The sequence below is a fragment of the Paracoccidioides lutzii genome, assembly GCF_000150705.2.
Source record: "Paracoccidioides lutzii Pb01 unplaced genomic scaffold supercont2.5, whole genome shotgun sequence".
Taxonomy (NCBI): Eukaryota; Fungi; Ascomycota; class Eurotiomycetes; order Onygenales; family Ajellomycetaceae; genus Paracoccidioides; species Paracoccidioides lutzii.
Genome location: NW_015440951.1, coordinates 467,948 through 494,051, shown reverse-complemented (window position 1 = coordinate 494,051; position 26,104 = coordinate 467,948). Strand labels below are relative to the sequence as shown.

At 45.0% G+C, this 26,104-nt stretch overlaps 7 protein-coding genes across 7 annotated transcripts; 5 read left to right on the top strand and 2 right to left on the bottom strand.

Annotated features, from left to right (window-relative positions):
• Window positions 1-392: 392 nt before the first annotated feature.
• On the top strand, window positions 393-1,475 carry PAAG_02326 (pantothenate synthetase; the record flags this gene model as incomplete). The annotated part of the gene is made up of 1 exon (XM_002795574.2): window positions 393-1,475. The coding sequence occupies one exon, from the start codon at window positions 393-395 to the stop codon at window positions 1,473-1,475; it is 1,083 nt and encodes a 360-aa protein (XP_002795620.2).
• Window positions 1,476-1,850: 375 nt separating this feature from the next.
• On the top strand, window positions 1,851-4,199 carry PAAG_02325 (ATP-dependent RNA helicase dbp7; the record flags this gene model as incomplete). Its single annotated transcript, XM_002795573.1, has 1 exon — window positions 1,851-4,199. One exon carries the CDS (start codon window positions 1,851-1,853, stop codon window positions 4,197-4,199), a length of 2,349 nt encoding a protein of 782 aa, XP_002795619.1.
• An 83-nt stretch (window positions 4,200-4,282) lies between these two features.
• On the bottom strand, window positions 4,283-5,878 carry PAAG_02324 (WD repeat-containing protein; the record flags this gene model as incomplete). Its single annotated transcript, XM_015844605.1, has 2 exons — window positions 4,283-5,435; window positions 5,547-5,878. The coding sequence occupies 2 exons, from the start codon at window positions 5,876-5,878 to the stop codon at window positions 4,283-4,285; spliced, it is 1,485 nt and encodes a 494-aa protein (XP_015701653.1).
• Window positions 5,879-6,367: 489 nt separating this feature from the next.
• Window positions 6,368-7,643, top strand: PAAG_02323 (hypothetical protein; the record flags this gene model as incomplete). Its single annotated transcript, XM_002795571.2, has 2 exons — window positions 6,368-6,971; window positions 7,357-7,643. 2 exons carry the CDS (start codon window positions 6,368-6,370, stop codon window positions 7,641-7,643), a joined length of 891 nt encoding a protein of 296 aa, XP_002795617.2.
• Window positions 7,644-8,645: 1,002 nt separating this feature from the next.
• Window positions 8,646-10,180, top strand: PAAG_02322 (hypothetical protein; the record flags this gene model as incomplete). Its single annotated transcript, XM_015844604.1, has 5 exons — window positions 8,646-9,164; window positions 9,255-9,275; window positions 9,431-9,551; window positions 9,645-9,758; window positions 9,846-10,180. 5 exons carry the CDS (start codon window positions 8,646-8,648, stop codon window positions 10,178-10,180), a joined length of 1,110 nt encoding a protein of 369 aa, XP_015701652.1.
• A 1,143-nt stretch (window positions 10,181-11,323) lies between these two features.
• PAAG_11471 (hypothetical protein) lies at window positions 11,324-11,966 on the bottom strand (the record flags this gene model as incomplete). The annotated part of the gene is made up of 2 exons (XM_015847117.1): window positions 11,324-11,463; window positions 11,906-11,966. The coding sequence occupies 2 exons, from the start codon at window positions 11,964-11,966 to the stop codon at window positions 11,324-11,326; spliced, it is 201 nt and encodes a 66-aa protein (XP_015703249.1).
• A 4,850-nt stretch (window positions 11,967-16,816) lies between these two features.
• PAAG_02320 (hypothetical protein) lies at window positions 16,817-17,875 on the top strand (the record flags this gene model as incomplete). The annotated part of the gene is made up of 1 exon (XM_002795568.1): window positions 16,817-17,875. One exon carries the CDS (start codon window positions 16,817-16,819, stop codon window positions 17,873-17,875), a length of 1,059 nt encoding a protein of 352 aa, XP_002795614.1.
• Between the last annotated feature and the right edge of the window lie 8,229 nt (window positions 17,876-26,104).

Sequence of the window (26,104 nt, the reverse complement as noted above, 5' to 3'; positions counted from 1 at the left end):
CACTTTGTATCACGTGACACTACCGTATCCCGAGGTCGCAGCAACAAACACAGCATCACCAATGTTGGACAACATAAATTATTGCCTGAATACTGTCCCAGAGTACCACACTCCCCATTTCGAAATGGTCCTTTGTATATGAAGGACTCCCTCTCCAATTAATTCATAATGTAAAATTGGAAATATATCTCCTTGGTCCTCTTTCTCCCAATGTCATTTCCTTCTTCTTTCCGGACTTCTTTCTACAGCTGCGTGCTGCCATTCCTTAACATAACATCATCATACTACCTTCCCAACTATCGCAATGGTGTCACGTTTCCTGAGGAGATTCTCCTGTAAGTAGCTCTAGGCAATATAGCTACTGCTCCTTTCTAATAGTCGACATCGTAGCTATGCCGTCACGGTTATCCAACAACTCCAATGGCACCCCGAACACCAGAGATGCTCCCTTCTCCGTGTTCCGTGACGCACCAGCGCTCCGCCAATACAGAAAGCAACTCCTTCTTTCGAATAGAACCGTTGGTTTGGTTCCTACTATGGGCGCCTTGCACGATGGCCATCTATCTCTAATCCGCCAAGCAGCTGGTGAAAATACGGACGTGTTCGTTAGTATTTTCGTTAATCCGACCCAATTCGGAGTGAATGAGGACCTGGACAAATACCCAAGGACTTGGGAAGCAGACCTTCAGAAATTAGAAGAGCTAGACAACGAGCTGGCTCGCGCGGCTTCCCAGACTGGGGGAATCGCAAAGGCCGGTTCATCCCTAGGCCGTATCTCTGCAATTTTTGCCCCAACGAACAAAGTCATGTATCCGACGCTTCCGCCTACCTCTGAACTGGATGGATATGGCTCATTTGTTACCATCACCCCTATAGCAAATCTTCTAGAAGGGGCTTCCCGTCCGGTCTTTTTTCGCGGAGTGGCCACTGTCTGCATGAAGCTGTTCAACATCGTAACGCCCGATCGAGTCTACTTTGGACAAAAGGATGTGCAACAAACGGTTGTGATCAAGCGGATGGTGAAAGATCTGCACGTCGGGACTGATGTGAGATTAGGGCCTACGATACGGGAGGAGAGCGGTTTGGCAATGAGCTCACGAAATGTTAATCTGGGCACTAGACGACGCAGGGTTGGACTTGTCCTATATAAAGCGCTCAAGGAAGCGGAGAAGGCATATTTGTCGGGAAAGAGGGGCCGGGAAGAGATTTTAGGACCCGCAAATCAACTGATAGCGTCCATTGCTCGCGAACAGGAAGCCCTGCCACCTTCTGAGCGTGCAAGATTCGAACTCGATTATATTTCGCTCTCGGATGTGGACTCACTTGAAGAATTGGAGACAGTTGATGAATCGAAAGGTGCCGTCTTGAGCGGTGCTGTAAAGATGCTCCCGATAGAGAGCCCCCAACCTGGTGAAGATTGTGGAAAGACTGGTGGTGATATCCCGGTGAGGTTAATTGATAATATCATCATTTAACGACTGTTTAACGATCTCGAATGCATTATCTCGGGCGCCTATTATCGCATATTTACGAACTAGACTACTCCACATTTGCCTATTTGTGGAATTTAGGGTGACAGTTTACATTGAAGTTATTGAATAATGCAAGCTTTTGTCAGATGTATTTTCCTGCATTCTTCTCAACTCGTAGAAACTCCTTAAACGTCCGTAAAATTAGCGCTTTAGGGCTGCCTCACTCTTTACTCTTGGCGTGTTTGTTGATTAGTCAAACTTCGTTGGAAAACCTCAACCCGGAAATATTTTGATGTCTTACGAACATTTTCTTTTGATGGATGCAATAAGTAAATTCCCATGCACGACGGAACACTTTAGCGTCCACTATCCGTCACCATGGCGGACGATGGCATGCTCCTTAACTTCAGCTTGGGAGACGGTATCATAAACACCCAGCAGAAATACAAGGGCGGCACATGGAAGGACCGCCTCTCTGTAAAGAAAATCTCACTCCACAGACAAAACAAATCCAATTCTGAAGATCGGGGTAATGCCAGACAGAAGGATGGGCCAGGGAATCCAAATAGAGTTGAAATATTATCCCCTCGGCCGCCGAAACGGCAGAGGGTGGATGGCGATTTTAAGCTGTCGAATCGCACCGGAGGGCAAGCTGCTGCTCCTAACACCGGCAGCAGTAATGCGGGTGGCGGTAATACAAAAGAGAATCAAGCTCGCAAGAACCAGAATCAGCCGCGCGAAATTATATCGTCCCTTTTTTCATTTAACCCTACCTCGACCTCTGCCGTTGAACCACCGAAACCGGAAGGGGAGTCCGATGAACCCTCCAAGCCATCCAACGCGCCCCTTATTGATGGAATCGATACCTTCACGTCGCTGGGTTTATCGCCTACACTCGCAGTTCATCTTATGACAAAACTAGAGCTCAAAGCTCCAACCGCTGTTCAGAAGAGTGCCATATCACAGTTGCTGAAGGAGGAATGCGATGCATTTATACAGGCGCAGACTGGGTCGGGGAAAACGTTGGCATATCTCCTTCCCTTGGTTCAGCGACTGATTAACTTATCAAAGACCAATGGCAAAGCTTTTGGGCGGGGTGGTGGGGAGGAGGGTAATACTGCTGTACATAGGGACTCCGGACTTTTTGCTATTATCTTGGCTCCTACGAGAGAATTATGCAAACAAATATCAGTCGTGCTGGAACAGTTACTGCGGTGCGCGCATTGGATTGTTGCGGGCACGGTTATTGGAGGAGAGAAAAAAAAGTCTGAGAAGGCGAGGTTGAGGAAAGGGTTGAATATCCTTGTCGCTACGCCTGGCCGGTTGGCGGACCATTTGGAAAATACGAAGGTGTTGGATGTGAGTAACGTCAGGTGGCTGGTCCTTGACGAGGGTGATAGGCTTATGGATTTGGGATTTGAGGAAGAGATTCAAGGAATTGTGAAGAAGTTAGATGAGAGGCAAAAATCAAATGGTATCCCTGGCTTGCCTAACAAGAGAGTTACGATATTGTGTTCGGCAACTTTGAAGATGAATGTTCAGAGGCTGGGAGAGATAAGTCTCAAGGACGCTGTACATGTTCAGGCTGATCCAGATGATGAATGTAATGATGCAATGGCGAAGAATAACGCTAATAACTCTGAGTTTTCCGTACCCGCCCAGCTTAAACAGTCTTATTCTGTGGTAGCTGCAAAACTACGGCTCGTTACTCTGGCAGCATTAATGAAACGGACATTTGCTAGGAAAGGGTCTGTTATGAAAGCGATAGTGTTCGTTTCATGTGCAGACTCTGTGGACTTCCATTTCGAGGTTTTCTCCAGGCAAGATTCAGAAAATAAAAACGAGGGAGAAAAGGAGGGCCCCATTGTTGCGGAAACCTCATTTACTACCAATTTAGCATCTGTTCATGTCACGATTGCCAAAGCAACAGCTTTCTCCAACCCTACTAATCCAGTTACGTTATACAAACTCCATGGTTCTCTTCCCCAACATGTCAGAACCTCAACTCTCACATCATTTGCCCGCCAAAGCGAAGCAGCCGTGCTCATATGCACTGATGTCGCAGCTCGTGGCCTTGACCTTCCAAATGTCGATTTTGTTATCGAATATGATCCCGCCTTTAGTGCAGACGATCACCTCCACCGTATCGGCAGAACCGCACGACTCGGACGAGATGGTCGCGCTCTTATATTCCTGCTTCCCGGCAACGAAGAAAAATACGTCGAAATTTTGAAAAGTGGCTATCGCGATGGTGGCGCTAACATTTGCCGTACCGACGCTAACGAGACATTGAAACGTGGTTTTGGAGGAAATACCGAAACGGCGAGTAAGAGTTGGGAAGCGAAGGCAACCGAATGGCAGCTTGACATCGAGCGCTGGGCACTTGAGAACCCTGCCATTCTCGAGATGGCCAGACGAGCATATCAGTCTCATATCCGAGCTTATGCCACGCACATTGCGGGTGAACGAGATATGTTTAACATCAAGGATCTGCATTTAGGCCACTTGGCAAAGAGTTTTGCGCTACGTGATAGACCCACTAAGATCAATGTTCCTGGTCTTCGATCGGGTAAAGATGATATGAAGAAGGAATTCAAGGCCGATAGAAAACATACTAGAGATGGTGCCCAAGATGAGAGCAGCGCAGTCATCTCTGATGGAGCGCGTAAAATGCGGGCAAAGTTGAAGGAGCATATGGCGGGCGCTAGTGAATTTAATATCGCATAAATATATCCAGGGTCAGTGTTGTTGGTATATATCTTTAGTCTTCTTTTGTTAAAAGAGATGAGAAATAGAAATATTTTTCACGATCAATAAATGTCCCACAATGATATTTTGCCATCCTTAGATCCCGCCCCAAGCCAATGGGTAGATTGTGCCTTTTGGCTTCGCTGTTCCTTTATTGCTGCGAGTGATCCAACTGGAGTGTCTCTATTAAGAGCCATCGTTGGTGGCTTTGTGTCTGTATCAGAATTCGGGGCATCAGCAGCTGGTCCCATCGCATCCACCTTATTTGGTTCATCAGAATAACCAGGGCTCTTCCTTCCGGTATTAGCATTATCATTGTCATTCTTTTTATTCTCATTAGCAAGGTCCGCAAAATCAACGGCATAACAACCTTCCTTATGCCACTTCAAAACAGCCAACTCCTTCATACTCTTACACGAGTAGACTCGAATTCTACAATCCCATCCAGCCGTTGCGAATATTTTCCCATCGTTGCGTATTCGTAGACCCTGCTGACCTGCATGTTTCGTATTTACCACTTTAAGCGGACTTTTAGAAGCGGTGATGGGATGTTTGGCGATAATTGCGTCAGCAGATGATGAGAGGAAGAACATATCATGTTCGTTTCTTCCTGGGGGCGAGAGGGACAGAGAGAGTATTGGTTGAGAATGTGGATGATTTATGTATATTCTTTCCCAGGTGAACGATGACTGATTGATGGTTAGGCTTTCCAAAGATTCCAGTGACTTTTTGGTGTGCACCATAACACGACCATCTTCATAACCGGAAATCAGGCATAGATTTCCTTGAGGAAATCTGAACAGTTCAACGGCCATCACCATTCCTGTGCTTATTGATGGATCCGGAGAGATGGTCGACACGCGCTTTTCAGAAGGTAGGTGGAACACATCTATACCGCCGGTATTCAGCGCATTGGGTACGGCTAGAAAGAATATATGCTGCGGTTTTGAATTTTCTTCTACAGGAACACAGTCAACACTTGCGCTTTGCCGAAAACCGAGCGATTTGGTATCGGATGCCAAACGTTTGTCCGGAAATATGTGGCACAGTGCAAAAGCACAGAAATTCAGTGCGTTGACAGATAGAGAATGAAGCATCCAAGGTTCATTTCGTGGATGAACGCTCTTCGATTCATCTACAGGTAGCTCTTTACTCAAAGATTCTTCATCAGCAAGATTTAATCGCCAAACGCGGAACTTGTGATCTCGACCATGCCTACAGCCACATGTTAGAACCAGATGATAAAATATATGTAAAGAACGCCATTGCAAACAAAAAGGGAGAAATGACTAGACACATTTTAACGAAGAAATAAGAGACACATACGTAAATACCCATCTCTCATTTCCACCTTCTTGCCCCTGTCCAGCTTCATCTTGCTCTGAGTTAACGACGACACCTTGAAGCCCTAGAACAGCAGATCCATGTGCTTTCCAAGAGGCAACAGCGCGTTTCGTACTCATATTCCACACAACTATCCAGCCATCCGCATCGCCAGATATAAGTCTTGAGTTCCTGCTATAAAAACGCAAGGCATGTATTGATGATGCATGACCGCGAAGAATATATACTGGGGTCGCAGGCGGAAGCTTGCCAGCTATTTGTTCAGACTGACCTGCTAAGGCAAAAGGACTTGGGGATGCAGAAGGTGTTCCCATGTTGGATAAGTGGTATACAGGTTATTCTGTAGAAGACGGTAAAACAATTTTGGTTAAAAGTGATTCCGCATGTTGAAGTTGGATGCGATCTTATCTTATCAGATCGAACGGTTCGAAAATAAACGCCCCGCACTAACTAACTAAACCGTAACTATGAGGAACCGTTAAACTCGATTCAAAGATCTGTGAACAGGACTCCCACACAAGACGACAACCAGCTATATAATACAATCCCATTAACAAATAGAGTAGCGATATCCCACTTGGTATGTTCATCTAGTTATCATCCAATGGCCCATCCAGTCAGAAGGGAACAAAGATGAATTAGATCCCATCAGGTTACTAAAACTCGGACGTATGCGTTGATATATTTATTAGGCCAGCTTCGTACCAATCTCCTATATACATATTTGTTGGTTTCACATTCGCTACCGAGGTTTCATACAATTTTATAATCTATACCCCAAGCGCTATCACGCATATATATTCATGGCTTCACAGCGACCTTCTCAGTTTCCTCCGCCATCTAGGGCGACGTGGCGGCCCCTCTTTCAATCCCATATGTCAAAGCTGGTCTCACCCGAGTTCTCTTTGTCAACTGTATATAGAGACAGCAGCGGCGTTATACACCCCCGTGTGCGCACATGCATCTTCCGTGGCTTTTGGACAGAGCTACGCTTGGGAGAAGCCGCCAAACACCTGCTTCTAGAGGATGGAAATACTTCTAATGAGGGTGGAATAAACCCAAATACTTACGAAAGTGATCTTTTGACCTTTACCACCGATGTCAGAATGGAAAAGATTGCTCAGATATTCTCATACTATGATGGAAGCTGTAGTGGTGTTGAAAGTGGAGGTGGTGGGAGAGTTGAGGCAGTCTTTTGGGTCAAAGATGTGATGACGCAGTGGAGAATTAAGGGTCGGGCATTTATCGTTGGCGGTGATAGCGATGACCCAGACGAACTCAAGGCCCGAGAAAACATTTGGCCGTGGGTACGACGAAGAGGAGATAGCATGGATGAAGATACGAAGAGATGGAGTTGGGATAAGGAGATCACGGCACATTTTGCGAATTTGAGTCCAACAATGAGAGGTATGATTAAGATGATTTCTTCCGCCTAGTTTTCTTCATTTTCACCTCTTTCCGGCATCATGGACATATGTTACAGCTAATTGTTTGTTCTTCATGCACCATGCCGTAATGCTAAGTGCAAAAACGTACCTGGTTATGAGGATGGTAACCCTATCTCTGACCCCTATGCCCATTTTCTTCTTGTTCGAACAAAAGATCAAAAGAAAATAGATACTCTCATCTCCTCAGATATCCTACCCCAATTTCCATTCCTTCTTCCTAAAATCGCACCGATTTTGCGGCTGTTTCTTTTTGCTTTTCCCTTTTAAAGGGAAAAACAAAACCGGATATGCATAAGCAACTAACCTTCCACCATATTAACAAAATTAATTATGTTTCTGTATAGGCTCTTTCAAAAATCCGCCACCTGGGACTCCAATGTCAGAAATACCAGCAAATCCATTGCTCAAGCTAGGTCAAATGGTGGATGACCTTCACGATCCTATAGCAAGAGCAAATTTCCGTGTTATCGTCATTGTCCCCGAAGAGGTTGAAAAGGTCGATTTAACTTCTCCAGAAGAAGCAAAGAGGGTTCAGTGGACGTTAACCCAACTGAAGGCAGAGATAGACGCGAATGTGCCTGATCCCGGTTACAAATATGGAACTTGGGAGGCTATCGATCTTTGGCCTTGACGGAAGTGATGGCCCTTTGCTTGATAGAAGCACGAAGGTCAGATATTCGAGCTCTTTAAAAGCACCTGTGAGAATTGAGAAAGAGGAGAAGGTATCTGATTCATTTGAGCTACTTAACCTGTATTCTTTTACTTCTGTTTTTTTGTGTGGGAGATGTCTGCCTCTACTCGTCATCTCATTCACCACGATACCAGTCACCTCGAGGATTTCAGAATAATGTATCTCCTGAAGCCACAAATCAAAACCATCATTATTGTGCTTTTGGTTTTCCTTTTCTTCTTTCTTAAGCCCTAGAAGGATTCACTTACATACAACACAACACTGTCATAATTTCATTATATCTCTCTGTCAAGTTACTATCCCGCATACTTTCTAAGCTCTGTTACTTACCCTCTCTGAACCAAGAATTTCAAGATCAGAGGAACAAAGGATATATGTCCCTTTACTTTTCCACCTTTCTTGTTCTCCATATCACACAGCAAACAAGCAGCAAGCGAACGCCAAATTCGCATCTGCACAGAAGCCATTACCACATTCAACAAAAGCTAATACCCTCACCAACAAAGCCTTGCTCCTTTCTCCTTATCTCTTATTCCTGCATTTTCAATCTCATGACACTCTCTTTTCACACTCTCACGCACCAAAATCATAGCGGATGCAGGCATCTTGTGTCATTCTTCCACCTTGTATTTTCATTTTCCCTTTTTTCCATTAACGCCTTCAATATCTCCAACTTGAGGTAGTTTATCGGGAGCGCAAGACCATATCAGGCGACTTTCGCCCAGATTTCCTTCGTCGTCTTTTCAGAAGTCGTGAAGGCCAACAAGGAATCCCTTATATCAAGGTAAATCCATAGAAGAGACTGCTGCTTTACCTTTACCACGCACCGCACCCCTTTCGAAATTTACCTTATTTTCACCCTCCCACCCTCCAAGTCCCAAATGACCTCTTTCCCTATAGGGAAATTTCAAAAGTCCATCCAAGCGCTCAGAGACCAAAACGATGTGGAATCATAGTGACTCCGAACCAGAAGACGACAGTACGATGACCCGTCGATGTTCGTATTGTGGTCGCTTTGGAAGTAGAGACAACATTGTTGAGGAGACCGGTCTCTGTTTCAAATGCCATGACACCGTGCATCCATCTTCAAAGGTCAACTCTATTTTTCTCTCAGGCAGAAATGGCAGCGATGGCCCGAGCAGGGTAGCAGCGGCAGTTATGGCAGAAATTGCAGCTGTGGAAGTCGATGACCGTTCCAGCTCTCTTGGGAGTATTACTTCCGTCCGCTCAGATCAAGGTGATTACGAGGATAATGAGAATGAGGATGGAGATGAAAATGCAAGCGAAAATGAAAATCATAAATCAAACGATCAGAAACCCAGCGGCAGCCGTAGCAATGACTTTAGCCATACCGAAGGAAAATCTGAGCTTTGCGCACGGTGCTGGCAAAACCCTTCAACAAAGATTTTGTACAATACCCCCATCTGCCATGGCTGCTATCAGATTGCACAGGAGAAAAGGGTGAGACTCCTTATGTGTTTTCTCTCCTGCGGTTCGTGTTGCCTAGTTCATACATTAACTGATAACACATTTTGTTTTTAAAACAAATAGCAAAATGCTAAAGGGACAAAGGTGAGGACAGAAATAACATTACATCAATCTCAGCTTCTTCCTTTTCCTCTTTATTGATGCCTTAATCCTCCCCCTCTACCTCAACATAACCCCCGCCACAAAACAAGCAATATTTAATGAAGAAATACGCTGCTGAAATCTCTCCTAATTGCCAGAGACGTTTCCAACCGCCAAATCCCCACCTCCAGCCTGGCAAAAGGCTGACGCGGGTTTGTGACTCGTGTCGGCAAAAAAGAAAACGGTGCCAGCACCGCCGGGTGGTTGACGAAAACGACCGTGAGTATAATCATTTTCATATTCATCCATTCATCTTTTTCAGACATCATGTCAGAGCACGATCAAGGGTTTGCTGACTTAATGGGAATGTAGCGGAGGCTGACTTCCGCCGGAAACGGTCACAGAAGGAGCGTCTATCGGCTCCGACAAGAAATCGTGAGGGGAGGAGTACCAACTCCCTCTCCCTGATCGAAGTCAATGACACGGGTATGTTCTTTGAATTTCCGTGCATATAATCTCCCTGATATGCTCCCCGGACCTCTTTTATCTCTAACTATGTTGATATATATATAGTTGTTGTGTCGGAAACGGAACAAGAGCCGACGGTTACTCCCCGTACCGCCACCGCCACCGTCACCGCCAGTGGGGACACAACGATGGTTACCGCAGCGCCTCGTCCCGCCACAGCCGTGAATAACAAAGGCTATTCGACCACCAATCTGCGGCGGGCGATAGAGGAGTCTGTCCACGTCGTGTTCTCCCGGGAGATGGACCGGCTGGTACAGATGGCAGAGAGGAAGCTGGCAGACGCTGCCGGTGCCCTTGACGATGTCAAGGTGCACATGACGGCATGGCTGGAGCATGCGAGGAAGGGTATGTATATTTTCTGTATGAGATGGGCGGTGTGAATGTGTTTGGGAGAGAGCTAACATCGCCTTTTGTTTGTTTTAGACCGGGAGTAGGTTGGGGCTGGTTGGACGGTGCCTTTGGTTTTCACCTTCTCCCAGGTTTTGTTTGTTTGGTTTCGTGTGTTGTGTGGTGGTTTCGCGTTGGGTGAAATAGGGGGCAGAGGGAGTTTGGCAAACTTCGTATAGATTTTCAATTTTACAAAGGGGTTTTCTCCCCTCTACGTCTCCCGTTATCACCAAAATGCCTGAAACATCACGAGATTATGTGGATTAGCGTCATTCTGGTCTCCCGAGATGTGTGATGGATGGCAATACCCAACCAAGAAGCATTTCTCTCCACCAAGGGTTCAGTCACCGATTAGCTGGTTGATAAATGATGATGGCCGAAGGTTTCTAGGAACATATCGGATTTCTTAACAGAAGACTTAAGCCAACCCCGGACAACCACCTTCATTATTTCTTGCCATATTGCAAAGTATTCTTTCCAGATTTGATTTAACACATTGGAGGGTTATAGAGTAGACTATTGGTATTTCTCGGCTCGAAACCAACACATTAGAAATAGAATTTCTTTCCATTTGAATGACGATCAGCAGTACTCCCTGGGGAATATTGTTCCAGGGCAGATCGAGGTCTTGCCTTGCATTTCTTGTGAAGGGAGGCCCTGCAGATATAGTAGCTTTCAAATTGGTATGTAACTCAGTGCAGCATGCCTGACAGCCTATATTATCACAGTCAAGGTTTAAAATGGTTCAAAATAACCCCTTAAGATGATGAGTTCGGATTTGAACGACGACAGCAGAAAGTTGGACAGTAACCCAACTTCCAGTCAGATCAGTCGGAACCAACGTTGTGTACCTAGGTACTTATCTCGTTCCCGCTTCGGGTAGATGTCTTCAGCTTCTTACCCCCCGACACTGGTAGCCCTTGTACTCCTATCCCTGACACCAACCTAACCTGTCGTATCGGGAAAATTGGCGGATTAAGAATGCTTGTACCAGACAAATATTTTGACATATATGCAAGAGGAAATATGGTTGTTGATCATCGTTTGTGGTTATACACTACACAACGTCCTATCGAAACTATCAGCAAGCAGTGTTAACCCCTTCTATTGATTTATGATTTCTTTCATACAGCATCCTATGCACGTCTATCTAGCTTTTGCTCCTTCTCCTGCTCCATCTTCTGCTGAACAAAAGGACCCAACTCATCTCGCTCCGCATTGCTGAGCAGATCCAACCGACCATCCAGATTCGTAAAAGCCCCAAAATACATCTCATCTATGAAATTCCAATATATGTCATCAAAACCAAAACTAGACCTGCAACCAAATAAAACCAAGCGCCAATGCGTGTAAGCTTCCAATTAAGCATGGCGAGAGTTATGAGTGCCATTTACTGATATGCCATTTCCAATGTGGCTATGTCGATGCTAGGGTTCAGAGTCAAAAGGCTTTTTGTTTTCTGGTTATGACTCCCCCAACATAGTCACACCGTAATTCACCATCAAACATAATCCACGACAATATAAAGACAGACAACACATCATCCCTTCCCCCATGTTTTAGGAATGGGAATTGCAGGCTAGCTGCCGGAAATGTATTTCATGACTGCCATCTCATCATTAATCTTTTCCCTGAGAAGAAAAGATCTCCCCCAACTCTGAGAATCGGACAGTGGTGTCCTTGATCGAATTTCACGCGGAAACACCGATTGTAGGAACCCCTGGCAACATCATGGGCTTCTATGACATTTCCGTTGCAATGTCGCCTCACAAGCTTCATTGCAAGGGTTTCTGGAGCACATGTCTCCAAGTTCTCCCCCCAGATGAAGAAGAGGGTATCATTTTGGTTTGCAGGCTAAATCGTCGAAATCGATGGTGATGAGCGCTTTTTGACAACGCAGGACAACGAATATGCTTGAGCGAGAGATTGACCGGTCTCACGAAACTTCGAATGTAAATGCCTAAGACTAAGATATTCAGTCGTTACGTTGATAACATGAAGATCTGAAGAAAGATTATACTTCTTGAGGATCCTGTTCCTCACTCTCATCCGCGTCTCTGCGTGCTCAGGTTTGAAAAGGATCTTGGGAGTTCATGGCCTGAGCACAGGATGCAGAGCTGTGCATATAAGCTTACAGGCCAATCCTCAAGCAGAGATCCATGCGCTCAACACACCAACTCTATCAATAAAAGTGAAAATAGGTATACTTTATATGAGAATCACATATAAAAGATACAAACTTCATTTGATATAACTTTATATGAAGGATATAGATATATCAAACAATGGATATCTTATGATAGGAATACACTTCAAAAAATTAATTTTCCACTGTTTCACTGTTTTATTGTGAAAATTTTGACTTTTGCATAGAATTTCAGTGTGTTTATTTTCAGATTTGAGAACATGAGCTATTTTCACGAAAAAAATATGTCCTTCAGTATAGCTATTATCTGAGGTTTGAAATCTTCATATGTCACCTTCATGCCCATATCTGATATGGTTGGTGATGAAATTAAATATTTTGTACAAGTATTTTTAATGTGCGTTCTCATCCAACATTTAATGTACTTTGATCGTTTTGGTGTGGCGCACCCATTACGAGGAGTGGGTTTTAAGCAAGGGCACCATTAGGACTTGTATTTCTCAGGTCATTCCTATCCACTTATCCTGAAACCCAACGCCCCGCTAAGCCCATGGTGAAGTCGCTTGCAATTGTAGTAATAGCTGAACAACTAAATGAAATTGTGATATGTGTTGACTCGAATCTGAGGAGTGTGTCTAGAAAATGATCTGAAAATTGAGCTATCGATCAAAAACTGTGCCTGAACCAACCCTGCTCGAACTGCCTAAATTTGCACCTGATGGCTACCACTGGTTTCTTTATTATTTTTTTTTTTTTGACATCATTGAACTGAGCACGGAGCACAAAGCGGAAAAACAAGGGGGAATACTTGTTGAACATTTCAATATCTGATATAAATATCAGGCTGTAATACGGAGTACTTCCCATGTTCACATGTCTTCCACCGTATGGCAGATTGCGAGGTCACAAGGAGTAGGAGAAACGCAGATGGTAATAACCAAGTTACAAAGCGGATATCCGCAGCTTAGGAATTATGCATTTTGAGGAGCGTCTTCTTCCCCCCCCAGTTGCTGAATCCAGGATTGTTGTTGGGATCTACTAATATTGTTAACTATTCTACGAATCCCGTCATTTTTCGGCTTTGTTTATTCCTTCCACAACCCTAGCCTTGGCTTCCTGCGAGGCAGCACTAAACAACCCACCATATTGACAGACAGACAGACAGATATCAATAATAAGAGGATTGGGGGCACATAACTAGGTGAAGATGTGGGGTTCAACCTGGGAAAACAAGCAAGGATCTCAGCGCTGCCTCCATGAGACATCATTCAATCCCTGCGCAGACCATGAAAAGGAGATTTGAACACGAAGAAGCTGGAGAACGTGGTCGCGCCGGTCCCCATGCATCATCCATACGACTTCGTCATTGAAGGAGGGGATAATGATGATACATAAAGCTGGGGCTGTTGTTTCGAAGAGTCAGGCTACAACCTTCTTTCGGTTTTTATTTTTTGTATTCTATTTGTAGATAGAGAGAGAAGAAGAAGAAGAAAATGGATCTTGGTATTCCTCCAATAGTAAGCGCATGCATGGATGCGTTTGGTTTATTGAAGACTGTCTTCAAGAAGCAAAGAATATAAAATGAATTGAGTGGATTTCTTACCACTTCTTTTTTCTTTTAATTATAGCGAGGATTCATTGAAAGATATTTTGTTCTGTTGATGCTTTCTAAGGTTGTTTTTGAGGTTGTGAAGAAAAAAGATGCAGTACGGAACATTCTTCGGTTGTCTCGCTTCCCTCCAAACCAGCTGTTTGCAAGATGAGATGAGGGGCACATGTCGTCTGCATGTAGTAGTATTATTGTTATCAGTTACGATATGAAAGCAACTTACAATGAAACAGTATACATTCCTTGATATTGACTTTTGAATTTCGTGGAGAGGGGGTCTGCGAGTGGTTCCCTGTTTCTTGAGCACCAAGCAGACGAAAAGGCAGTGCGAGATGAGGATCACGGAGACGCAGAGGCAGAGAGGGGAGGCGAGTCGCGAAACATCAAAAAACGTCAAAATATCCATGCTTCTCATACAGCCAAGATATTGAAGGATGATATCGGGATACCCTTTCTACGCATTTTCAACGGCGCCATGCGCATCATAAGTTAACTACCGAAGCAGTCAGACGGAGTCTTTGCGTATTAGTCCGTGCAGGCCAAGTTGACAACGAAATCATCTGCACGGAGCCCTGAGGTTGCTCTCTTTGCCTATTCAATGTCTCCTTGTTTGATAGGGTCATCAAGGCCGTTTCGGATGTTGATGCGTCTTGCGCTTGGGGGTTGTCATGCACAACCGCAGTGACTAGTCGAGTCAAAAGTTTGTTAAACTATCAGTCACGGAAGATTATGATGGTGGCAGCCAGATGGTTTACGACATGGATCCTTTTCCCCACCAAGTTCGCAGTGCGCGCACAGGAATAATACTTTTAAATTGATTGCAGGACTATGATCTGCGATCCACAGCAAAGCAAAGATTGTTTACTTAGATTTTCCTGCCATGCGCACACTTTTTCCTTTTCCTGCAGGATTTTTCAAGGATGACCAGAATCATCAATCTTTGACGGGTAAACTGGTGTCTGGATGGCTGACTGAATCATAGAAGAGGGAGTGGGACTCCTTTCGTAGAAGGTCCGCAAGCGGTCGGGGATCCCTCTGCTTTCCCTCACTCACCGCCTGAATTTTGCGACTGTATCTTCGTCTGATGCCTGCTTCAACAAACTTGGTTCATGGTGCTGCAGAATTCTGCAGCACTAAGATAAAGATTGCTCAATCATGATGATGATGATGATGATGATGATGATGATGATGATGTCGCCTGTGTGTGGAGGATGTGTGAATGGATGAATGTTTATGTTTTTGAACCGGAGCTTGTCTGTCTTGAGGATTCAATGGACGCGGGGATGTGTTATGAACTAGGTAGAAAAGGATTTTCGCAAACGGTATTTTTGTGCAATATATTTCCAATATATCCTCATGTTTGGGCATTGCTGTTTGAGTATTGCCCCTTCAAATATCCAAGTACCTTGATCTGTGCCATTTCCCCAGTTGAGCTGAATGTAATTAACAAGCCTAGACAAGTCCGCTGCAGAACATAAAAAAAAAAAAACAAGTCAATTTCTCGGCTTGTCAGAATTGAGAGTGTTTATCGTACTCGTCAGATGGAACAAGTGTTGGGACGAGAAATAAAATTACAACCTTAACCACAACTAATCCTCGATTTCTTTCGCTGGAAATCGCTGGTCACTGCCACACCATCCATCCACCCACCATTCAACCATTCTCGCCCGCTCAACCTAGGATCCAGAACAGCAAGGAGTGTTATACACCCCAATCCCTTACCTGCAGCTTGCACCGGCTTTACTATCCTATCTCCGGGGGGGGACCCCTAACAGCGCTCTAACGCCAAACTAAGCCAGATAGCACCTCCTAGTCCTGGCCCAGCAAGCAGGACTAGGAGCTTCTGTGACAGGGTGTGTGTGGTATTGTCATGATTGCCCCGAAAAAGCCAGGCTCTTATGAGAGAGAGATACTGTCCTGTCCTGTACTGTCCTGTGTATGACACCCCTAATACGAAGAGTACCTTCTTGCGCATGTGAAGTAAGTGATGGAGGTCGGTTAGAGACAGTACAGCGCTGTACAGGACATCCGTACGCTACCGGACACTTCGATTAGCACCAGCGGATCCTGTCATTTCTGCGGGAGACGGAGCGAGTGATAGCCACGGGGCCCGCCGATGCCTAGAGGTTATGGGGTGAAGGATGATGGGGATGATTTGGGGGATGATGATGGGGGATGATGGGGGGGGGGGGGGGGGGGAAGGACAGTGGGGAGTGGGTCTGGAGCAGGCAAAAGGCCCCCGGGGCTCCACGGAGCTAGTGAGTGGAACCACTCGCATTGTTCGTATTGGGGAGTCTCGGCTTGGCCTGCTAATAATATTATCATTATTATTATGGCGATTAATGCCCTGGCTGCAGTAGGCTGGATCGTCTACCATCACCTGTTCGTCCAACCAGCATCCATTATTCATACCTCTCTCTCTCTCTCTCTCTCTCCCTCACACACACACTCTCTCTTGTCCTTCCCTTACATCCTCATAACCTTCCACGACTACTTCTACTACCACCACATTGCATACGGGATACATAGCAGGTGGAAATCCTGCTCATTTTATATCCATCATACTGAGATCGGTCAACCTGCTCTATCCGTGATCTCTTAACCTCGACTACGTTCGGCCTTTTCCCACTCATGTCCTCCAAGAGAAGAACTATATCTCTTGACTGAAAAGTCTGCATAGTCTGCATTGAAACCGCCTATTTCTCCCCTTTCTCCTCGTTGCTCATTCTTCTCAGACCGCCTTATGACCAAGAAATATCATCTATTTATATGTTTATATTAATTCCATGACTTTATGAACCACGACTCCAGAACCCGATTATAGTCACTCTGGTTCGACTTCTCCCTGTTGTATATCATCACAGTCGAATCATCATGGGTGGGCGTACGGGTGATGCGCTCCAATGCTTCACATACATCTCAGACAATGTCCCATTCTGGGTAGCTCGAATCACTGATCTGGCCGCACACACAAAGGCAAAACATGCGGAATTCTCTGCTGAATACGCTAGGCTTACCTCCTCGAGTGATGGGGAAGCCCCAAAGCCTCGACGAAGAAAGAACAGTTCAATCCACTCGATTCGGCCAGATGACATGCAACCTCCAGTGGACTTTGTCCCATATACCAAGGAGAAGGAAAAGGAAACAGAAATAGAGAAGGACAAGCAAAAAGAGAAAGGAAATATGCAAGATACCAAGGAGGACTATATGGACCCAGTCACCCTGTTGAAAATGTCTAAACACTACACATTTGATGGAAACCAGCGGAAACGGAATTTCGACACCTCCAAATCCGTAGGTACCGACCGCATTGTCCGACCCCGCCACCTGGTCGTCGTCCACTATGATTCTGAAACGCAAACCTCCCTGGAAAAGCTGGTAAGGGACATAGGAGGCGCCCGGAACAACATTCGCAAGGGTCGCATGAGTCAGATGATGAAGACCGGATTCGGTCTGAAGTTTTACGACCCTGTCAAGGGAAAGTCTGGAATAAGTCGCAAATTCCTTGACCCGTCAATGAAATATTCGTCAATGCCGAGCAAGGAGTCCGCTTTCGATGTTGTGGATAAGCAATTGGAAATGGCACAGACGCTGTGCGAATTGGCGGCACATCAATTCTTGCGATGTGGAGATTGTGAGATGGAGTTGGAGAAGACGAAGAGTCAGTTCTCGACCGTGCTAACGCTGACTAAGGCGGAGATGGAGCGGTTGGAGAAGGAGACTGAGATGGATGAGGAAGATTCACTTGAGGAGGAAGCTGAGGAGAGCAAGCCGGAGGATACGATAGTGGCATCTACTCCAATGAACGCGGAGAAGGATGAAGGAAAACCATCTCCAGGCATCATTGCTACCATTGAAGTCGATGACGGCTCGTCCATATCCTCCGTCTCGATCGATATAACTGCCTTTCGGTCGAATCGGCGCGGAAAGTGACGTTTCTGGAAATCTCTTCGATACGAACCGTTTATTCCGCGCACGTACAATATATACCTGGGTATTTACGACCTACCTATCTCTATATAATTGCCATTCCTTCGAAAGTTTCCTTCCTTCATTTCCAAGGTATATATTCCTCCTCCTCCTCCACCACCACCACCACTACACACCCATCTACTTGATCCAAATATCTCACCAACCCTCTACTCGAACTGTGATATCCATTCTTTCGTTGCCTGTTTGCATTTCCCTTGCTGCTGCAATGCGAAACCAATCGAAAGTAAAAATCATGCTGGCAAAATCCCCTTCATATATTATCGACATGTTGTCTCGCTCATTGTTTCAGATTTTCTTTCCTTGTCTCGTGAGGATTTATATTTTTCGAAGGGTGGGAAACATGGGTACTGGCCAACCAGTTTTCTTGTCTCGATGATACTGCCCCTCTGTCCCCCTTTTTTTTTTTTTTTTTTTTTTTTTTTTTTTTTTTTTTGAAACTGTTCCTCTTGGTCTGGATCTAGCATGGGAGTTTTTTGATATCTCATTGGCATGGCGTCTCTGGTTTTTTAATTTCTTGTTCATATTTATTGCAATATCTGCTCGTTGCTTTTCCTCTTTTCTTCATGCGGATCATCGTCATCGTCAACGTTTTTCCCATCACAACTCCTCTTCCTTTCGCATCAGACCGAAGGAAGAGTAGATAAAGCACTAAATACCCACCATATCTCTCAGCCCGGTACACATAAAACCAAAGAACCCTAACTTTTCCTGTTAAAGCCAGCAAGCGTTGTCTTCTACGGATTTTTTTTCCCCTTAAGTCTACATATAATTTTCTTTTATCGTTTTCATACATATTTTTACCAAATATGGAACAAGTATTCGAACATTATTCTTGGTATATATGAAATTCTCGCAACTCATTTCCACGTTGTTTCCTCTTTTACTTTCCCATGCGTAAACTCGAAATCAGCCTCTGACAAGTTCCTGTCTTCCGTCATTGGGGAAAAACATAAACTTTATTTACTTCCTTTCCTACCTTCTTGGATAATGAATGACGTTGTTTACCTTTGCCTCCTTTAACAAGATTTATAACAAGCGAGGCTTTTAATACCATTGAACGAACAACCAGTGGCCGAAGAGGCCATGCTCTGTACCACGTGGAAAAAGACGTCTCTGCTCAAGCACGAAATACATTGGTTGTACTTTTTTTAGTTGGGAATGTGAAATAGTTAACGTTAGTCAACCCTGGAACCCCTGGATCCCTGAGGTTTCGGAAGACAACAATATATTTTGCGAGTTTGGTTGGTAACATTGTTCCGCTGATAGAGTTTTCTGGGAATTTTTTTTTGGGTGGTTGATAGCGCTGACGAGGTCGTTGGTTTGCCATTTTCGGCTTGGGTCTGTCTGCGGTGGCTTGAAACCTCTCGTTCAGTGGGAAAATAGTTTCATTCGTTGGAACCTTGGAACGGAAATGGTTTTTGCTGAGGAATGGTACGGAGAAGAGCAGAAAATGAAGATGAAAGGGAGTCAGTCCTTTTGGAACACTCTCCTCGGTAAATCAAGAAATTTATTTAAAGTAGGAGGATATTCCATTTGTTCACCCCCCTCTAATGAAGTCAAAACACACGAGAGAGTTCCCCTCTTGGGTTCGCACGGAGATATATCAATTATTATCTCCGTAGATTCCTCAGGCGGCTGTTAAGGTATTGCACCGTCCCTCTTCGAAAAAATATAGTTGAAACTCTCCACTAATGATGATTCTCCTCCATTTTTGGATTTTACCTTGTTCTGAGCGTGTCTCTGCACCAGCACCATTACTCCGATCAGCTCTTTTTGACTGCTGCCCCTCTGACCGCCTTGCGGCCGGAAAGTTCTTCGACAGCGGCCTCCGTACTGGTCCCGTCAACATACAACGAAAATTAACATTTGGCCTAAAGCTGGACGTTCTGCAAGAGAGACAAGACAGACTTGGATGAACAACTCATCCAATGGAGGATACACGGTAGGGATGAAACTTAGCGACCATCATGAAATTTTGAATTTGATGGAAAGGATCTCACGCACTGTTGAGGGGACTCTGGCTGATAGAAAAAGACTTACTTTTATCTGCCAAATACGCGCGCCTCTTTTTAAACTCCGCAGCCAGGTGTTCATTGGCAACTGGTGCCTAGAAATTTAACTTGCTTATGGCGTCGCTAATCTATATGCGGGGGAAAAATGGGCGAGATTTTTAAAGAGATTCTGGGTGCATGTTAACGTGCGAATAGCAAGAGATAATCCCGGCAAGCCAGTCCAAGGTCTCCCGCCGCCCAGTGGTATCAGGTAGGTAAGCTTTAGTTAATGGATTACGCTTCACGAGAGGGAGAGCGAGGCTTTGCGGTTTATCTTCAGCTAACCCCTGAGTGCATGACTGAATGTATTGCTTCCCCAGGTGGCTCCAATGTCTCCTTGATTTATTCCGTGGTTACCATGTGGCGATGTAGTTAAAATCATCCGCCAATCATCATTATTATTATTAGAGAATCCCAATTCTTCTCCATCTGTAGTTGACATGATGCAGGTTTCCACCATTTTTTTTTTTTTTTTTTTTTTTTTTCGCAATGATCCCCATCAATTTGGATTTTGGGAAACTATTCGTCGATCTTCTCGCCGCACGCAGGACGGGACGGAGAGATTTGGCAGATCATGAAATGATTGGGTTTATTGTTTCCGAAACCTATCCCTTCTTGGCTTGGGAAAAAGGGAAATTTATCAAGATATTGTCCGATTGGGAGCTCGCCGCTCGCTCGCGGGAGATATCCCATACATAATATCCCAGGGTAATAATACACGGAGCTGCAAAATGACTGCCATGTGTGTGCATCAATTTATGCATGTACTGCACGAATTCAGCCTCGCTTCTTCGACGCTGAACGGTAACAGTGTTACTGATAGATATTTAAATCTTGGGGCTTGGGGCTTTGATAATCGAATCTCCATATAAGATGCGTGTCACGAGGGGAATCACTGCATGGAAATGCAGAGGCTGATAGCACAGAAGCATATTTTCTCATAAGCGGATGTCGGATCTCCACGGATTTTTCTCCATTGATAGCTGCCCGGCTGGCTGCCGGCGGAAAGTATAACGGGCACATACGAGGAACCCTGATATCTGGTCCAGTTTGGCGCGGCGAAAAGTCAACGAGAGCGCTTTTCAATATCAAAACCGGCAGTGCTGAGTACTAATGGACTAAGTTGGGAGAATAAATTTAACAGGTGGTTTTCTGGAATATTTCATCCCTTGTACGAAGAAATTAGTGAGGCTATCGTCATCTCTGATTGCATAGTTATCCTTGAAATATGCGGAGTAGCTATTATATCATGTTATCGTCACCCCTTTTCTGCTGACTCGGGGTATGGGAGAATCTCGGGGTTTGCAAAGTTCCAAGGTCTGGACAGGGTAACTAAGTAACTAATGTATTGAACTCCTGGAAGCTGGCTTCAATTTCAATCTCTATTCTCAAACCCACTGTCCTACTCTGGATTCAAGAACAGATCACAGCATTCTTCGAGATGACGAGTACCGTGAGACTTTAATTTCCACTATGCTTTCCAATTCCATGTCCGATTCGAGTGGAATTTGATAATTTCTGGGGTTGATTCTGGAGATTGGAGGTCTGAAATAACAGTGTGATAGCCTCGATCCTTTTGACGCAAGTATGAACGCAGGCGCCTTAAGTATGTCAATAATTCAGTACCATTAAATAACAGCCACTCATCGTCTGGCCTGAAGAGGTATTACACATACCTTACGTACATACCGAGCCTGTAATATGTGTTATGTTTCCCCGCGTCTCAGCGTCAACCTCGACACGTTTCATGGGTCCCGCTTCCCCGTCCGCACCACCCGCATTTAGCGTCGGGGAGAGCCAATGGAAGCAGCAGCGTGGAGCGACAATCACGAGGGGTTTCGTCGTTTGGTTTTGTTGTTTGGCGGTTCACAACCTTGGAAATTGAGTTAAGGTTCAGAAATGGAGAGCAGTTGGTTTACTGCTATTTTTTGTCATTGGCAGAATGAAAGACAAATAACGAAATGAAGAAATGAAATTTTTTTTTGGAATTTAGATGAATTTAGATGATGTTTGTTGGTTTTTGTAGGATGTGTCTCGATTGTTTATCTCATTTCTGAGTATAGGATTGCCTGTACCCGTATCAATGCCTTCAGTACATGCTCTGAAATTAGTGGCTGAATTACCCTTGTCAGATCTCCATTCTGTGCCTCTTCAAGCTGCCGCCCAATGTGCCATGTGTCTGTGATCAGAACAGACCAGCAACAAGAGCCACCAGCAACACTGTGATCTTCAGCCCTGCCAGGAACTTGCTTGTCGTTGCAGAGTGAGATCGCAGGTCTTTTGCTGCTGCTTCTCATTCCTTATCCCTTTGAACTTCTCTTGTCGGGCAACCGACCCGGCACAGAGAAGCCATTGGAAAGAGTATGCGAGCCATCGCTCAATCACGCAACCGGATATTCGCGCATGTTGCAAACGCGAACAAGAGGGTTGGGCCAACCGGGGGTTTATGCATGAATTGTCTTGCATTTAACTTGATCTTTGCTTCCGTTCCCAAACCAGCAGCAGATCATCTTCTATCCCATGAGACGCGGACGGTGGGCTAGCAGGGGTACGAGAAACAGTCTTGAGAAGCCGATATGCTCATTCAAATTCGTCGGTTTGAAGAATTTTGGAGTTGACAATGCAGTATTTTTTTTTTTTTTTTTTTTTTTTCAAATGGAAGCGAGATCACTCTCTGAAAGAACTGGAGCTGTAGATATTCGCGGTAATGGAGGCTGTGGGTCACGTTGCTTTATATGAAGTCTGTGATCCATAGTTATTCTTGCGACGGGAAGTTTTCAAGTGTGGATGGAGAAGGAAGAAAATGGACACGATCCTTTTGGCTGCCATCCATGATCTCCTCAAAAACTCGTGACTCGCAAAGGTAGACATTCCGTGCCCAAGAGCCGTCTGCATACACCATTGCCAGACTGACGACACAATCTCACTGAGTTGGCCAGGCAGCGAGAGACTTCGAGGTCGTGCTCTTCAGCACCCCTGAATGAATTGACGTGTCCTGAAGTCAAGCTGGAGAGTATCTGATTACAGATGCCTCCCCTACAGAGCCTCGACAATAATGACGCCACGTATTCGGGGTTCTAGCCTCCAGCTGAATTTCATCTAAATCTTCCATGACTTTCGAGCATCTGCCACTCAGCCAAGAACTTCCCTAGAAACATTGAACAGAACTTCTGGATTTGCTTTGCCATCACATGTGGTTTTGTTTTCCTTTCCACCGCCCATGTTGTACCCTCAGTCGGGATTGGCGTCAAAAGACCCTGGGATATAGGATTCAATCGGCGGTGGTATATCTCCAGGGCCTCTTCTCTGACTGGTTAAGGCCAAATGGAAATCCAGTCATCAAGCAATATCAAATATCCAGCTCCAATATATCGCCCTTTCCTTCGGGAACTTTGTCATCTCTTTCCATGATATTTGATTACTGGAACTCGTGGGGCTGATTATCTTTGCTTCAGATCGAGATAATGATGTCTACCGACGTCAGCTAATTTGATATGCCAGTCCAATTGAGCTTTCACTACGCCATTCTCTGTTATTCAGCTTGCATCTCATCCGGTGTATGTTGGTATATCGGGGATGCATCTCATTGACCTTGTCCTGGTTTTGTGATCTTTCATGTCACCTTTATATGCGTCACAACGACGGCCAAAATTATTGGAGGTGCATATACCTGCACAAAAGAACGCACTGGGCCAGAAGTCGTGGCGATGATTCTCAAGCAGCACAGGTTGCTGCATGGTCATGAAGTACGGCACAGTCGAGGCCTCTCAGGAAGTGTATCACGATGGTTGTGCAGGCAACCTGAACATTTGGTTCAAACAAAGCAATGTTCCGACTGGCCGAAGTCAAATATTCAAGGGTACGCGTATACTATTGATCGATGCTGCTCTTGTTCACCGCCTTCCATTTATTTACTTCGCTCGCAATTGTGCTCAAGGCGATGTTTGCGGTTGCTATCATGCAATCCAAGATTGCCTAGCAATCAATGACCCTGTACAAGAATGATGCTACGGACTCGAATGGCTAGGTGAGAGGGGGCAACGTCATTGCCTCTTATCACCAATGCCTTAGCTGCAGATAAGTTTGCCATCAACTAAAGCACTGCAGAGAATCCCAGTTGTACAATCCTGCGTTTTTCGTTAAGCAAAAGAGAACTCTCCAAGGCTTCCGCCAACCCTGACAGCAGCGCAAGCATCGGGAGTGGGGGGATTTAACCTCAGTCCTGCTCGTATTCAAACCGCATTTGAAAAGTCTACCTATCCTCGTGCTATAGAGGGTGAAGTCTCTAAAATTCTGAGAATCCTGTAGAGAGTTTTCGGGGTTCATTTATTTAGGACTGAAACAGATCAGGTCAGATGTTATGACAACTGCGGAAACGCCGACTCGAAACTTAACAAAGAAACGAGGGCAAAGGCTATCTTTTCCATCCGAATGTATGATAATTTTAATCAAGAACAAGTGAGCTGATAATGAAGGTGTACATAGGTAGCGTTTGTTTCCTAGTCTATGGAAAAGGAGTCGCAAATCCATGCATTTTGCCCTCCCCATTTATTAATTCTTTCCTTTCTTCGTGTTCTTCACCAATGATACTAGCAAAAGTTATTACTCCTCTTCAACCATAACGAAGACGGTAAAGGGAGACACGGTCATAGGATTCTTCTCTTACTTTTCTCCCTCAAAACCTGTTCATGTCTCATGAAATGGAGCGTTGCATATGGACTCGCCTAATTATTTCCCATCTGATTGGCCTCCGTTCGGTTCGCAGGAATCGCGCATATAATCAATCTCAGCTCGCCTGTGGAGGAAATGCCCAATCATTCATGGAGTCTTTCCCCAAGCGTGCAGGATGCGTCAACGTGGTCAGTAATGGGTTGTCGTAAGGATGTGGGGCCATGGCATTTGTGGGATTAGTTGCCTGATTCGAACGCGAACTCATTCTTCCTGTCTCGAAGACCCCATATGCCACGATTGCTTCCGTCTTCTTCATGACAAGACATATATATCCGGCCGAGATAGCCTGGATTGAGATGCTGTTTTACCCCTCCAAGAATCAGCACTTTTTCGTTTGGATCGTGTAGATTCACTTGGCAATCGGCTTCCAGATATGAACAGCTCAACAGCTAGCTGTACAAGTATTAGGTTCAATCCCATAAATTTCATAGATGGTCAGGCATGTTTATCTGTCTACCTTCAAAAGTTTGTCACAACATTTCGGCATATCAGCACACCAGCGCGCGCCAGTGATTGGATTTCAAATGTCTTTTCTGCATTGTCGCTGAACCTTCAACGATCTTTTGCCCATCGAATCTCCATGATCGCTGCTTACAATGAACATGGCCTACTGCAGCTTAAATAGGGTGATGGATAACGCCGCGCTTGTCCCAATCTTTCAATCCGTCGAAGTCAGAGGTGCGAATAATACACTTTATGCATTACAATACATGACCAGCGTGGAGAGAAAGATACAGGTGAAATATTGATTGTATTGAGGTGTAATCAGACGGTCGTAACGGAGTTAGCTTTCCGCTGTTGAAGCGTGCTATTCCTTGCTACGGAGTGCACGCATCAACCTTTTACACCGACTGCATTTTTAAGAACCTTTAGCCTTCAGTTCATCGAGTAGCACCAACCTCCACAAGGCCAAACACGAGGCGAATTCGAATACACAGACCACAGTGCAATATTTTTCAAGGTTAACTTCTTTTAAATCCTTTTGCAAAGTCGGCAGCGGATATCGGGATGTTTGGTCGCATTGTGGGATAATATTTCTCCGTCCTCCGCCTTAGCGCTCGGGGGTGCTCAACGAGCTTCCATGCATATATGCAAATACCTGCTTAAGGTACCAAATGGTCGATCATTGAGTAAATCATCACTGGACTCAAAGAAGGAGATAGAGAGGTGAACGTTTTCGTGGATCAGAGACGATATTGTGGTCCCTCTGGTGGGTAGTTAAACTTTCATCCACGGAAAGCAGCCAGGGATGGACGATCTGCAGCGCCGTCGTGAAGCCTCCATTTCGACATATTGTTTCTTTCGGTTCGTCCGCTACGAAAATTGAAGTCAGACCCTCGCCAAATTGAACTAGATTTTGATGTCATTTAAAGGCATCACCGATTGT